Below are 17,334 nucleotides of genomic sequence, written 5' to 3'. Positions count from 1 at the left end.
CAAACATGGCACTTCATATTTCTTTCAGAAACACAATTCTCAGTAACCTCTTGGTTCTATTGTCCATGCTTTCAAATGGAACACTCATGCCTGAACCACTGACTGACTTTTGATGTTGTCATAAAAACCTGGTGTGTAAATTATCGTCCAGTGAACAGATGTTAAGTGCTTTTAATAAAATAAAATTTATGAGATGCTGGGTCAGCAGATTTGAGAGTGATTGACTTATTCTATATTGTCAGCTATACCTGAATGTAGGGAAATGATGTGAGTATATAAGCAGCTTTATGGTTCTGCACACTAGGGAAGATCTCAGCATGTGTTAGTGAGTCAGTGTATGATATATCTCTTTCGCCCATCTCCCCTTTGCTGTCTCCTTTAAAACAATGAAAGTCGCTGATTCGGCACAGTGTTTGCCATAAAACTCCCTTATCAACTTCCTCTACCTACGGCACAAGCTTCCTCCGTCCTCATTAATCTTTTGCTGATAAAACGAAGGTTAACAAACTCTTAATTCATCTAAGGAATATCGCCCGCTGTTTGAATTTGCTGGCCTCGATGTATGTGTACCTGTGATTGCTTGGTGGCGACTACAATTTCCTCTTATCAAGGCCAAAGGTTGCTAAGCAACTCATCTGCAGTCACTGTCCTTTTGGAAGATGATGCTTTGAATACGAGTGTATTTATATTTTTAAATTCATAGACTAAGTGAATTTGCACTTTGCATGTGATTGTCACTGCTGTGACTTGCTGTATTTAAAAATGCCCATTTGCAGTCCATGTCCATTGTGTATGCATTTGAACAGATATAAAGGTCAGGTAGATCACATGATCACACCAGTTTATTCAAGTGACCATTTATGTCCCATAGATCATTTAAGCTTGTTATATACTTTAGTTCAGAATAATGAATGTGCTCTAGTGTTGATTAAACAGTATCCAGTTACCAAATCTAAGCAAACATAATCACTGCATGTTCCAGTTGCACAGAGAGCGACTGACATTCTTGCACCTTAACTCCAGGTCAAAATATAATGAGCTGTGAGATGTTTCTACAAAGAGAGCCATTCATCAGTAGACCTTCTAGTTTTAGTGTATTTTAGTTAGCTGAATGAATCGCCTATAAATGGAAAGTAAATCATGTAAATTTATGTAAAGTATGTAACTGCCAGCTATTTCATCATTACCTGGCACTTTGCACAAATAGGGTACAAATTGGTTTTCCTATTCATTTTAAGGTCCAAATCACATATGTAAGGAATAATTGTCAAGGGACTGTTGAATTATTAGAAAAAGACTGCACACTTAAGGTGGTAATGTGGCCATGCCGTGAAGCTGGAAGGACCTTTGAAATAACTACAATCATTTGGCAAAGTGATATGGAACTGTAATGGGGATGAGGTCAAGACCTGGAACTTCTTCAGCCTACTTCAACTACTTCAGTTTTCCTGAAAATAATCGCACGCCTCAGAATGTTCGTCAACCAATCAGAATCAAGCATTCAACAGCCCCGAATCTCCAATAGATGACTATATAAAGAATGTGTGTGTCTGTGTGTATTATTTTTCTAAAACATTTTAAACTCTACGCTTTTCCGAACATTGGTTCTCATTCATTTTAAGGCCCAAATCACACATACAGTACACACATATATTCGAACTAAATATTTAGTCATAATTATTTGTTAAATAAATAAATCTAAAATAAAATAGCTTATATAGTTTGCCCTAAGTTGGAACAACACGCTCAAAAAGAAATAAGCCTTTTAATTTAATTTAAGCTTTTTATTCACATTTAAACATTGATCAGCGAACATAAACAGAAGCTCAACTGAACCTGCTTGACAAGTGAGAACAAACCTCATTGGTTCTTGCTGAAGCTCAAACGTGCTGCGTAACGAGAATGAACCTCATTGGTTCTTGCTGAAGCTCAAACGTGCTGCGTAACGAGAATGAATCTCATTGGTTCTTGCTGAAGCTCAAACGTGCTGCGTAACGAGAATGAATCTCATTGGTTCTTGCTGAAGCTCAAACGTGCTGCGTAATGAGAATGAATCTCATTGGTTCTTGCTAAAGCTCAAACGTGCTGCGTAACACGAGAATGAATCTCATTGGTTCTTGCTGAAGCTCAAACGTGCTGCGTAACACGAGAATGAATCTCATTGGTTCTTGCTGAAGCTCAAACGTGCTGCGTAACACGAGAATGAATCTCATTGGTTCTTGCTGAAGCTCAAACGTGCTGCGTAACGAGAATGAACCTCATTGGTTCTCGCACGTCAAGCGATTATGCTTGAGGTTCTGTTTACCACAATTGATCTGAGCGTTGATGAATGTTTATATGTGAATAAAAGCCTAAATTTAATCTGTTCATCATATAGAGCAACCGAGTCTCTTCAGAGAATTAGGACTAAACGGCTCAATTCATATGGATTAGTTTTACGATCTCTTTATGAACTTTTTGAAGCATCAAACTGGTAGTTGCATAGCTGTCAATGGAGGGACAGAAATCTCTCTGATTTCATCAAAAAGATCTTCATTTGTGTTCCGAAGATGAACGAAAGTCTTACGGGTTTGGAACGACATGAGGGTGAGTAAATGATATAAATATATTATTATAAATAATAATGTAAATAACTATCCCTTTAATAAAACATTTTGTATAAATCTTAATGGAGCAAGGTAATGGACCGTTTAGTTTATGTGATTCGCATTCATAAATTTAAACATATTTTCATGTTTTTTTATTCAATCTGATGGAATTTTACAATACAATTGAAATGTGTAAATCTTAAAAATAGGCTGAAATATTTTTTTGTGCATTTTTTTATAATGTGTACATAATTTCACTGACACTTTCAAGAAAATGATCAAAATGAGACTTTAACTTGAAATTTTTCATTTTTAAGAACTATTTAACAAGGCTTATTTATTACTATTGGAAGTGCCACTTGTTACAGTATATCATCCATGTTTCTGAATGCGCTTGTTTTCTAATCAGTCATTGCTTGTCACTTTATCTCGGTTGACCTTTTAATTCTGTGCGCTCGTGACTCACTTGAGGAAGAACCACTGCAGTGGATCAAACACATCACGTCACCTATAGTGTTGTTTCCCTTCATTTACTCCGCTGAGTGATCACATTGATTTTTGCTCTGTCCTCAATCCATCAGTCCTCATGCAAAAACCACACTGCAAAGTACAAAGCCCTCAGTGTTACTAAATTACATTTGAACTTTGCTTCACATTGGTAAAGAAAGCTGAGATGCCTGTTTATAGTTCTTAAATGTGTTTGAATTAAATGTGTTTGAATTCTAACTATATACTTTGGGGGGGGAAAAAAAGCCCAAAATGCAACTGTGATAAAATCTGTGTGTGTGTGTGTGTGTGTGTGCGCGCGTGTGTGCGTGTGTGTGTGTGTGTGTGTGTGTGTGTGTGTGTGTGTGAGAGGGTGTATTGCCCATGTTGCAGTTTTACGGTACTGCAGTCACAGTGGAATGCATAGGCCTGTAACCTGTTTAAATCTATAAACACTCCTGTCTGCAGCTCAAACTCACACAAACAGACGGAGCACAAAGCACACACTTGCTTTGATAGACGCTTCCATGCACCATTAGTCAGATTCTGAGCACTTCATTTCCACAATCATTTGAGGAGTATCCACTTACAAGGTATCATTTGTGATTAGCCCTTTTACACCATAATGCTCTTGGGTTTGTCATTTTTATCAGGCCTCTAATTCGGCTGGGTCACTTTCCTGAAGTAATTTTCTACACACAATGTTCAAGTAATCCTGAAGACATTGATTAGCTGATTTAGATGTTTAATTAGGGATGAAACTAAACCTTTACAATTCAGAATGGCATTATTTTAAAACAGACACAAATTGTGCTCACATTCAGGAAAACACAGAATGCATTTTATGGTGATGTCATAGCAATGGTTGTTATGGTAACCTAACCCGGGTCACAAAACTAATGCTGATATCATATGTCTGGCGAAGAATCAGATACGCACACAAACATGTTTACTACAAATGGCTTCTGATGTTTTTATGTAAAATGTATTAGAATGAACCATATACCAAATGTTTAGCATTTTACAATGAAAAAACATTTCTTTGTTTATGAATAATAATCTTTCCAAATGAAGATATTCATAAAAGTCCCTATAAAGGGAGGATGTCAGAATTACCTAATTGTCCTTTTCTAGATGAAATTACCTAACTGTCCATCTCTCTCTCTTCATAAAATGTATTATTTCAATAGCCAAATACAGCATAGAAATTAAGACTTTAAAAAGATTGTAAAAAGATTAGTACAAAACAAGCTCCAGCTTATCACTGAACTGTAGGCTATATGAAAATATATTGTACAAAAAGTGAAAAGTTTGAGAGCAGAAATAATTTCACAGTTTGTTGGAATGACATTACAGCACAGTAGGCTATTATTTATATTAAAGGGCAGTATTCCACCTTAGGACACCATATTGGCTGAATAAGAAGTGAATAATAATATGATTGCTGGCTGATAATGATTACTGTCTGAAGATGTAATTTATGGAAAATAAAAGGTCAATCTTTGAAAGGTCAGAGGTGAGAGTGGACTAAAAGTCATTAAGGATGAGCTCATTAAGAGCAGCAGAAACACTGATGTTCAAAGACGACTATAGGCTACATTTAATAAGCGCTCAGGTCACCTAATACTGGATAAAGACACAGGTTACAGCAAACTTACGAAACTGTGCCCTCAAAAAACATAAATCTGATCTCTAAGGCAAATAAATGTATGCCGTCGAGGGACTGTGTGAAAGAAGCTGTAAATGTTTCGCCTGAATCTGGATCTGTTCCTGGGGGAATCCCTGTCCTCCACATCTCACTTTCTGCCGGAAGAAATAAATTGCGCTTTTGTTCTGAACTGAGAGAGAGAGAGAGAGAGAGAGAGAGAGAGAGAGAAGAGGAGAGAGAGAGAGAGAGAGAGAGAGAGAGAGAGAGAGAGAGAGAGAGAGAGAGAGGAAGCGCGCGCGCACAGGAGTTCTCCTCGCGACACAGAGCGCGTCACTCGTCCAGTAGAAACTTCAGGCTCGAGTGTGCCAAGACGCGCGGCACTGACCCTCGCGCTTTTCAAGGAGTATTATCATACAAGGAGTTCCTTAAACCTGATGTAACTGAGAGTTTTATGCATCGTTCTTGTTTTTCCGGATCCTTTCATGAAGAAGGGACGTGATGGGACTAATTTTATGTGGGATTGGGAGCCGCAGTTGAGAGCATGAGCCAGAACGTGCTGTCATTTCACACACGGTAAGAAACTACACTGTAAAAATGTTTGGCTCAATTCACGGTAAAACTGGCAGCTGTGTTTGCCAGAACTTTACCGCATAAAATGCAGTGACGATGTTACGGGATGGCATTTTTGGTGATTGTATATTTTACAGTATCTGTATGTCATTGAATGATATAATGCTAGTTTAACAAACTATTTGAGCTTTTAAATCTGTTTGCTACTGGAAAATGTACTGATAATAACAATAGAAGACCGTATAATGACTTGGGATATTGCAACTGATGTGATCAATGATAACATGTAAACACATGTTACTCAAAATAGCGCCAGTTTAACACATATGAAACTAAAATAATTATAAACATTCTGAATAACATAAACTGCAACATAAAAACTGCAATGGGCATAACTGTGAAAACAGAAGAGGCTAAATGAGCCTTAAATAAAATATAAACAAATGTCATGATTCGCATGGAATTCTGGGAATTCCCCTGGTTATTCATACTTTTCGGTAAAAAGCATATTATCAGTAATATTTTACCATTATAGATGGCGTATTGTCTTGGTAAATGTAGATTTTTATATTTTATCATTCAACTTGTAAAATATTTCTTTGTAAATTTTTTACAGTAAAATTATTTCTTAATTACATATAGCTTATATGGTAATGTAACATACCAGTTAACAGGTTTTTATTGTAGCCTTTTCACAATATTTACAGTAAAATAACATGTATTATCTTGCTATGGTAGGATAACGTATAGTTTAATGGAGCATTTTTACTTTTCAAAATTACATATTTTTACAATGAACTCTAGATTCGTTAAACTTTATGATTGATGCTAGAAAACAAGAAATAAAATAAATAATTTAGGTCTCTAAAATCAGTTCTCTAATTCTTTAAAATCAAGTCTTAATACTTGTTTAAAAAACTTTTTTTTACTTTGTTTTATCCAGTAAAGAAATATGTTTTATTGACAGTTCCTACAGTATAATGTTTAAAAAATTAATAAATACATCTAAGCATGTTTGCTTATTCATGGACACCCTGACCATTTAATTATTTGTCAGTGAAAGGCTTTTTTTCTTTCTTTTTTTCAAAAATGTTTCATGAAATATAACAAAGCTACTTTAAAGCAAAAATATTTATTTTCCCTTTTTCTCTAAAGTGCAACTAACAGTAAAATGTGTGCAATTTTTATTCCTCGCACAGCGTTTGGCCTCCATTCCAAAGTTCACGTTTATAAGCTACTACAATTTACAGTTTGGTCTGTAGACTGCATTATAAGGCACGGAAAGTAATAATGATAATCCTGTGACTAAAACAATAAGGTTGCTGGCACAGCACATTGTGCTTGGACATCTAAACATCTTACTGCGGGGAAAAGACGTCAGTTTTGGCTCTACTCTAGTGATGGGCTTAATGTTAATGAACAGAGAGCGTGATTGATGTTCCTCTGGCTTACTTTTTGATTAAAGGAACTTGCTATATGTTGATCTTTACGCTGGTATTTTGAATATGTTGGGGTTTTTACACAATCAGCTATGGCTATCCCTTCTGTGGAACGCAAAGTCAGGTGGGTTTAGAACATCATGAGGGCGAGCAAATGATTTTTAGATGGACTAACCCTATTCATATGCAGAGAAAGTAAGAGGCATAATGTGTTTAAGTAAATTTTCTTAGGATGGAGGACTGGTATATGAGTGACGTTCCCATCAGCAGGGTCACGTTGCTGCCCACTATTCTATCATCATGACCACCGGTGAGGACACAGAACCAACCCTGTGGCCGGATCGGGCTCAAGCCACCCTGACCACAGCAGCTCAGCTCGAGGAGGCAGAGGACCTGCCCGGTGGCCTTACTGGAAGTGGCCAAGCATCTTGGGAGTCCACTGGCAGCATGGCAGAGGTGAAGGAGAATGTGCAGCTTCCATATCCGACCCTTGCACCGGTGGTGTTCTTCTGGCTCCATCAGAGCACTCGACCCCGCAGCTGGTGCCTTGCACTTGTGTGCAGCCCATATCCTTTCTTTGTGTGCACTTTTGCTCATTCTCCATTCAGGATGGTTTATTGACATGTCAAAATATTTGCAGTATTATCATGAAAATAGTGCAAAACTTTATCATCAGTATTTTGTCAAAAATACTCTGCAAATAGAGTATAGCATTAATAACAAATAAAGTATAATAAAAAGTACTGCAAAGTTTAACATTAGTCTATTTATGAATTAAATTCATAAAATAATGCGAATAATAAAGTAAAATAAAAAATCACTGCCTCTCGTTACAACAAAAGTAACTTTAAGTTTTTAGATTGATTAGAAAAATGCCCTGGGAATAATCAAATTCACTATTGACTCAATATTATATACTATATATTAATCATCCATATATATATATATATATATATATATATATATATATAGTCAAAATTTGTGCGAATAGAGTATACAATAAATAAGAAATAAATTAATAGAACATACTGCAATGTTTATACATTTTAAATGTATTTATTAATCAAATAGGAAATACATAAAAAATACAATAAAATAATTACTACCCCTTGTTACAACAAAAGTAATTTTCAGTTTTTTGATTGGTTAGAAAAATGCCCTGGGAATAATCAAATTCTCTATTGACTCAATATTATATACTATATATTAATCATCCATATATATATAGTCAACATTTGTGCAAATAGAGAATACAATAAATAAGAAATAAATTAATAGAACATACTGCAATGTTTATACATTTTAAATGTATGTATTAATCAAATTGGAAATAAATAAAAAAATACAATAAAATAATTACTACCCCTTGTTACAACAAAAGTAATTTTCGGTTTCAGATTAGCTAGAAAAAGCCCTGTGAATAATCATATCAATTATATATATATATATATATATATATATATAAATCATTAATATAGTCATACATTGTGCAAATAGAGTATACAATAAATAACAAATAAAGTACAATTCAAATTCTGCAAAGTTTATACATTTTTAGTTTATTTATAAATTAAATTAGTAAAATAATACAAATAATAGATACAACATAGATAATTACTATCCCTGGTTACAACAAAAGTAATTTTCAATTTCAGATTAGCTAAAAAAAAGTCCTGGAAATAATCACATTGACTATATATTAACGCAATATTATATACTATATATTTATCGGCAATATAAAAAATAGAGTATATCAAAAATAGAGTATACAATAATTAAATTATCATAAAAATGCTGCAAATTCATTAATGTATTTATTAATTAAATAGAAAATTAAAATAATATAAAATATATAAAAAAAACAATTACCCCTTTTATATGCTCTATACAAATAATCAATATATAGTAAAAAAAAAAAAAAAAGGGTGCAAATAGAGTATACAATAAATAACAAATAAAAGATACTCCAAAGTTTTTTTTATATTATTATTTATGAATTAAATTAAAAATAATCACTACACCTTCTTATAACAACAAAAGCATATTGTTTGTTTTTATAGTGTACAATAATTAAACCCTGGCAATTAGACTTACTGTGCTGTTAGTACACCTCTCCCTCATTTTCTGGGTGGAGAACTGCTTTTGTTCTGTCTCACTAACTCATTGTTGTCCCTCTCAGTTGGTGATGTTCGCCATGGCCATGAGCCAGCCTCGTGCTGATGAATAATTGCTGCATGCAGTGTGGTTTGTCCATATTGTTCACTTGCTTCTCCCCTCTGTGCAATGAAAAAATCATCAGAATTATCGTACATTGCATTTTCTTAAGTTTTAGGAGGGAAGGCATGCGAAGCAAAAATTACGAGAGAATTCTCTCTGTTGCGTCATAAATTCCACCGAGGGAGCTTTTCTGGTGCATAAAGTTATGAGACACACATAAATTATATTCATAATTCAAATCTCTGTATCTCACAAGGATTACCTCGGAAATTACCGAAGTATTGTCACGCTGTCCCTTTAGCGACATTATTGGACTCACGACAGAGGAACAAAGCAATTTGACTGTGTTATGTAACCACTGGTCTTCGTTGACTGAGTATTTCTGTCTCACGTCTCCTTTCATGCCCTTTGATGTTAACCATGAGACATGAGAGGATGATTGTGTGTGATTTTGTGCACTTCCTAGGTTGTGAAGCATCTGTCGATTTATTTTTGAAGGAACATCAGTGCTGAGGGTGTGTGTGTGTGTGTGTGTGTGTGTGTGTGTGTGTGTGTGTGTGTGTGTGTGTGTGTGTGTGTGTGTGTGTGTGTGTGTGTGAAAAGAGAATGCACAGATAGTAGATGTTCACATATTCTGAATGAAAGTAATGGTTGTCAGGGTATTGTTATGTAGTTGTCGGATTAGTATGATGCTATGTGGTTGCTAGGCCGTTCTGGGTGGTTGCTAGGCGATTATTTATGAGCCAATATCAAACAGGTCTCTATGGCTTTTGTTCACACTAATCCAATCTTTAGGATTGACTGTCCACACTATCATTTTTAAAGGGATGCGATCTAATCTGTTTGTTTAGACAGTGAAGTCAATACCTGTATTGTTTACTATATTAATAACGAAAGCTTTGACACGATGCCTAGAGGCTTTCTCGTACAACAGCATGGATGAGCTATCAATGTGTAATACTGTAAATTTCGTCTCATCTCATGTATTATGTGAAGTATTTTACACATTTGTCCAAAAATGATGACTTCACTCTCACTATTTGCTATATGAATGATTAGTTTGCTATATGAGTGAAATTTCCACTACTTGAAATATGATATAACCGTTCAGATGAAACACATTACAAAAAATGCTGATTTCAAGCAGATTCAAGCCACACATGTAGATGCGATTCGAAAGGAGTTTGTAAATATGGGATTTAAAAAAAAATCTGTTCAGACTACAAAAAAATAAATAAATAAACGAATCTGTGCTAAATAACAGATTTTTGCTGTTTTCTGCCAATGGCAATGGCAAATCAAAAATCTGATGCTTAGAACAGTCATAACACTTTACTCAACAAGAAGCTATTTTTTTTAAAGTGACAGTTCACTTAAAAGATAAAATAATGTAATACAGGCTTGAAATGACATGAGGGTGAGTAAATGAAAGTCAGTATTATTCCTTTAACATCCATAGCACAATGGTGCAGAATCAATGCTGAAGTTTAATAAGTGTAAGCAATAGAGTGCAACACCTTTTCAGCTGCCTTGGTTCCGGAAATATTTTCCCATTTATTTTTCCCTTAGGTATTTTTAAAAAAAAAGTCTCTGTTAAAGGGATAGTTCACCCTAAAATGAAATAAGTCATCATTTACTCACCCTGGTGTTGTTCTAATCCTGTGCGCCATTCTTTCTCTTTTGGACCACAAAAGGAGAATTTAGAAATAATGTCCTACTTGCGCTCATCCATATAATCGCAGTGAATTGCAACCAGCATCAAGCTCTTTAAAAAAGTATCACAGAATAACATGGTATCACAAGTATCACAGCCTACACATCTTTAGTTGTTTTATGAAAAACTACGTATATGTGCATTTTAGGATAGGCTGCCCTATTGCATAGGATTTATAGGCCAAGATGTGAATAAAATCATCAAAATGAAACTCATACACTCGCTTGAGGAGGATCATTTTTTATTCAACAAAAAGAAATGCACATAAACACATCTACAGAATAAACTCCTATTGAATTTATTAGGAATACAAGATGTGCATTGAAAAGTATGTGACTGAATAATTCATTCGTAACTGGAATATACGTACTGAGTACGTACTCATATTCGGACTGAGCATCACATCGGAAATGTTGCTCTGATCTTTCTGAAATTACAACGCCAGATTGTAGAGTCGATTCAGTCGAATACAAACTTGAACTTATTAATTTATTGACACTTTTAAAATGTATCTTAGGCCCGCACTGCAGTCATAATGATGGAGCAACGGCAACGCATATGCTGCCAGAACTGTGACGCGCTGCTGTCATTCCCAGAAATTAGACATGTTTTTACCATGTTTTGTCTGCGTGTTTTAAAGTGTTAATCTCTTAATAATATCAAGTCATCGATACAATTTCCCAGGAGGTAAACAGTTTCCATTCAAGATTTCTTCTGCACATTTTCAAAATGCGCATCAAAATAATTGTATGAAAACCAGACTGAGATTGCACATATGTCCTGTTATCTTTCCCTACCCCACTAACAAACAAATGAAGCACTGAACGCATGTCGTATATTCCCAGTGTTGGGGGTATATGATAGGGTTTGGTGAAAAACAAAGCAAAATTTAATGTATTTTCAAACGAAAATCCTGACCTTGGCCGTGAAAATGGTCCTTCGTCACTTCGTCCTCAGCTCGGTTTAGCATGCCTGTCTCTTAGCCCGCAATAAATATCACAGTAAACATTCATAAACTGATAAAGCAAACATTTACTGTAGGATATTGGTTTAAACACACACATGCATGTATGTATGTGTACTTAATCTCTAGATGCCCTGCATATCAGAGTGTGAACTTGTGACATGGTGAGTTTCAGGTGTTAGATTTGACAGGTTCTAATTTATTTATCCCATGTGTGGGGGTTATATGTGTTAATTGAAACCTGGATATGCATATGTGTTTTATGCTTTAATTTCAAGGACAGTCCCAAGTGAAGTCTGAATATACGTAATGGGAAATAACAAGCCAGAGCTCGCCAATACCTGTGTGTATATGTGTGACTATGTCCATGAGGATATCATTGAGACATTGAGAAAGTGAGGGAATGTCAGATTATGACATTATGTTCTAGAGAGATATGACAGCATTTATATCTCAAGTGTACATGCATATATATTAAAATATATACACACAGACCCAGTCCCCAAGGAAACTCTTAATGATACTGGTGCAAAAACTTAGTTGATTGGTAATCTCCATGGCTACTGTCACTAATGAATCTCTGGGGTTACAGATGCTTGTCATTGCTGTCAGGGTAACCATACTGGTTTCCAAGACAACGGGAGTCACTGATGTACAGTAAAGCGCAGAGTTCAACCACCTTACACCGAGAGGGAGAGGAAGGGATGAAGTCAAAAAAGAAAACTGACCAAGAATGTGAAAACCAATGTCTGTGACTGCGTCAAGACAATTGTGGACGGTTTTTGGATTATTTGATATAAATATACAAATAATATTAAAGTTAATTTCTGCAATGAATATTGACCATCTACCATTTTAAAAGAATTAATGCAATTAAGAGGGTAGCTTTATATGCTCATTTCTGTTCAAACTCGGCTCTGTTCAGACTCGAATATCTATAATACATGTTTTAATTAGTAACTTTATTTCTTATTTAGCATTAAAGTTGATGTATAACATAAAACCAGACCGCTCATTAAACAAGAGAGAAATTACAGACAGAAACCGTTATTTCTCATGAGTAAATGCAAAGATAAATGAGACGTTTATTATTATGTGTTTATGGGATGATTCTATTATCTAAAGGAATATTTTATAGGAATGCAAAGTTGTAAGACAGAACATGTTCTGTAATTATTGTTTATGATTAGTGGTGGGCGATATGACCAAAATCTTATTTTGCAATATGATCAATTTTATTTCACGATAATGATATACATCAAAATCAGAATAAAACAAATTACAAACAACAGGACAATACAGATACAATATAGCAAAAATATGAATTAAACTAAGTTTTTCAGGAACAGGTTTATTTAACAGTAGTTAGAAATAGTACAGAAACTAATGTAAAAAATAAAATACTGCAAAGTCTTCACTGTATCATTTAAATATAAATGCATTCTTATTAAAGTTAAAAAACGTTATTCAGTCAAGTGCAGTAAGTTATTTTCTCTTTTGTTTGATTAACATTAGTGACTCACTAATGTTAATCTAATGTAAATTTACACGTGGCTTTCTGTGTGCGTACACCGAATTGAGTTCTTTTAACTCTTTTTATGTTTTAATTTTACTTAATTTAGGATTCAGGTCAAACCTACATAAATAAAAGTGTCTTAAAAGAGAATAGAGCATTGAATGCAATGTATCACATGGCACATGATACACCAACAGATTCAAGTGTCTGGAATCTTCTTTGATTATTGAAAATAACTTCTGTCCAGTGAGCCACAGTGAAAAACACTACTCTAAAGTGTGTCTCTTGACAGACAGATTTGTGTTGTTCGGTGATGTAACGTCCTTGTCAGCTAGCATCAGTCCAGCCTGAACACTCCCAGACTGGAGACGGGGGCTATTATGAACGTGTGTGTATGTTTCTGCGGTATTTATATTTACAATCTGACAGTCGCTGCAGCCAGTGTACTTTTTAAGAGATAAATCGCTGAATACGTGCAGACAAAATCACAGGAAAAAGCAGGATGTACTCATGCACTTCACAACACACACACGGTTTAACTTCTTTTGTCAGCAGCAAGGGGATGTTGCTACGGTAACGTCACCATGGGTATGCCCTGTTTGAGTATTGTGTCAGTACCTTGCCACACTCACACACGAGCGCAAACACTGACCCAGCGAGAGCCGCGGACAGTGAGGCTGAATATAAAGCCCTAGGCGACATTAGCCACTCTCACTCCTAAGACATAAAACAAGCTCTTGTTAATATGTAACAAAAGGCTTTCTACTGTGACGCTGGTGTGTAATATGCACTTTTAACCTACTTGGACACCCTTCGTAATGCTTTAAAAAAAAAAGAATACTTTTTCAGTTGATTTATTTGTGTACTGTTTACATTAATCATGCAAAATGATCAGGATATTACAGTATAATGGCAATGTGTCGTTAGTAGAGTCTTAAAGCATTCATTACCTGATTCACTTTCTGAGATTGTGGTCACAACAAGAGATCAATTAATTCGCCCATATGCCAGGTCCCAAATCTGCCATCAGTGTGGTAAATTATTAATGCACATTCTGTTTACAAATACAAAATTCTGTCATTAAACTCTAGGTTGCACAGGCTGATAGGTCCTTAACTCAATCTGCTTGCAATCACTTCGTCTCTATAGGGTTTCTGATTGGTTTATGCTGAATCTGCCAAATGAGCTGCTCAACGTCAAATACTTGATTAGTAGGGCTGGGTATCGAGTTCGATACTTTTTATTGCCTCTACCATTGATTCAAAAGATGTCTTGTCGTTCAATACCAAAATTTTGATACATATGGGGATAATCTCATCAACAACAGTGAGCCAATAAGCATGCAGCATGATTGGCTGTGGCGAGGCATCAAGGAAAAACCCTAGTTTACGCCGGTTATGCCCAGAGACGCGTCTCACTTGGCTACTTTTGCCAGTGCTTTGCGGCAAGCTTGTGTGCGCTTGAGCGTGAGGTATATTCCACTCCCCAGTGGCCTATATGAGTCTCTGAGTCTGTGAAAGTCAACAAACTTTTTTTTAGGAAATGTACACATAATCCATACGTATCAACCGATCGGTAACAAAGCAATAGTGACAGTAAAAACTTTTTTACTCACATAAGTGTGTTCTGTCGTTCCTGTCGGATCCAATATAGAAGGCACTGCATCGTTTTTTTAATTTCAAGCTTTCTGCAAATAATTTTAAACACATTTTAAATTGCTATTCTCAATAATATTTTTCCCCTCAAATCGTGGAACCCTAGTACAAAAACATTGTATGGATAATTCATATTTACCTCACATTGTGTAGCTTTTTGAGGAACAGTGTGCTATTACATTTCTAAGCAATCAGACAATGTAATGGTGCAAAAAAAAAAAAAAAAAACACAGAACTGCAATGAACAATGAAATAAACTTGTGTAGGTTTTACTTTGAAACAATTTTCACTTAGAAATGGCTTGTAAATTTCACAAATAATTACAAAGAAATGGCAAGTAACACATTGTATTAAACTTTAAATTTTGAAGTAGAAAGACTGAAATGGTTGTTTCCTTTTAAAATGTATTCCAATAATCTTTGTTTTATTTATACTTTTGAAAAACCAAGAGGGATCAGAACAAATCAGACCCATTCAAGCCATTCAATGATAAGGATAATTGGAGGATAAGGACAAACGTAGGGGTTTTTGGAACTGCATGATGACAGTACAGTAGGTAGAAAATGGCAGTGTTTATTTCTGGTGAACTATCCCTTTAATAATGTTAGAAGCAAAGTTGGACAGGGGAAAACTGTTTTTCTACTAAAAGCTGGAGAGATCCCAAGTGACCAGCCCATAATCACTAACCCATGTACCAAGCGTGTAGCCTCCAAGGGTTCATCTCTGTTGGTGATGCCGGTGAGAGTGCTGACAGATTCCTGTGAGGTGAGATCGGTGTATCTCTACATCTGTGTGTGTGTGTGTGTGCGGGTGGGTGGACATAAGAAGTTAATCAGGAGGAAGCAGGGGGTTTGCGCTATATTACAGCACTATCTGTGGACTCTCTTTGGGATCAACCCTTCCTTGGAAAGCACCTGGTTGCCAGGCAACAAATGAGCTAAGACCCCACTCTATACCCAAAGCCTCCGCCACATTTGATTGGCTGACTCAGCGTTTTGGAGGAGGGCTTACTGTGGACAGTTTATCATGGAGAATAGCTTGATATCATATTATTGTTGTTACTTATTTTGAATGCTTATAACATTTCATTGGCAATTCATAACAAACCAGGCAGGGTTTGTCTTTGGCCAAATCTGTGTAGTTGGCGAGGAGACGTTAGGCTTCATTTCCCTGCGTTCTGCCTCTATCACCTTGCGTTTCATCAATCACCTCTAAAGAACTACAACACACTGCCGGCACGGTTCCCGTCTCCCTCCACTCGCTCTGTCCATGTATTCTCCATGCCTTTCTGTTCTTCTTTGTCTCTAGGGCTTAGCCTAAAGCATCATCACAAGGTTTTGTGGGCTTAATGCGTTATAGAGAGGTTTTAATCTAATAGCTGATGCGTTAGTCCAATTAGGATAGCTGCAGTTTAATGGAATGATGTTTGATAATTACAGACTTCAGCTATTTCGCCATTAAGCCTGAAATATTAGTTTTATGCTAAATTAGAGTAAATTGATTGCGTAGTTGTTTTTGTCCGCCTGTGTGCTGCTGAGTTTGAGTTGTAATGTGTGTGTGTGTGTTTATGGATTTTAAGTGATGCTACAAAAGCATTATGACAGAAAAACTGCAGCTCATTGAAAACTGAATGGACGGAAGCAGTTTTTATGTCTCAAATGCTTTCTCAGCGTCTTACAGTAAAGTCAAATTTATTTAGTAGGGTTAAGTCAGTGATTAAAAGTGTGTAATTAAGTACATGATACTAATATATTAATAAAATACATTGCAATTAACTAAAATATAGTAGGGATGCATACTATATATATACAGTTCTGACTGCTATTTTTTTCTCATGTTATAATATATTTTATTCTAAAGATAATTTTAAACTAACATTGAAATAAATCTTTTAAATGCATAAAGTGAATTTAGGCATCACAACATTATAACGTAAATGATCAAATTTTGCAATGTTATTTTTATTATTTATATTTTATTATACTTGATGTTAAATTATTAGTGTTTTTAGAGATTAACTTCTCTACTTCTCGTTAATGATGACTAAGGTAATCGAAATGAAGATGAAATGAGCCTGAAATATTAAATATCCAAAAGCTAAAGCAAATCAGCTAAAAAATATAAAAATGATAATATCAGCTGATATCCATTATAGTATTATTATTTTTTGCTAAGAAACACTCTAAGATAATATAAGACATTGTATAATTGTGGCAGACTTTCATCCAAGCTTGAATTGCTCTGATGTTTGGAAAAGCCCTTGTTTATTTTAGAGTGTACACAATCTGCCAGATGTCTTTCTGCGACTATTCATCGCTCTATTTCCTCCCCCCTCTCTTTCCCTCTGTAGTTCTCTCCTTCTCTTCCCTCTTTCACTCTGCCTTGTTCAGATCGATCACTCTCCAGTTTCTCGACTTGTCACGGATCAATAACTCTACACTCCTCTGCTTTGCTTTGTCTGACCACATTAGACAGACCGCTGCTGACTCTCCAGTGCTCAGTTGAGCCTTTGCACTCTGTCATTTTGGTTAATTGCG

At 35.5% G+C, this 17,334-nt stretch overlaps 1 protein-coding gene across 1 annotated transcript in view; it reads left to right on the top strand.

Moving 5' to 3' along the window:
* Positions 1–5,102: 5,102 nt before the first annotated feature.
* cacna1hb (calcium channel, voltage-dependent, T type, alpha 1H subunit b) overlaps positions 5,103–17,334 on the top strand; it is a 95,007-nt gene continuing 82,775 nt past the window's right edge. The window contains exons 1-2 of the mRNA XM_084104139.1: positions 5,103–5,295; positions 7,002–7,297. Of these exons, the coding sequence (XP_083960265.1) occupies positions 7,032–7,297 (266 nt within the window). The 5' untranslated portion in view covers positions 5,103–5,295; positions 7,002–7,031. The remainder of the gene's footprint in view (positions 5,296–7,001; positions 7,298–17,334) is intronic.

The sequence above is a fragment of the Abramis brama genome (assembly GCF_963993115.1).
Source record: "Abramis brama genome assembly, chromosome: 2".
Taxonomy (NCBI): Eukaryota; Metazoa; Chordata; class Actinopteri; order Cypriniformes; family Leuciscidae; genus Abramis; species Abramis brama.
The sequence above is the reverse complement of the archived record's forward strand: the minus strand, read 5'-3'. Positions and strand labels throughout refer to the sequence as shown.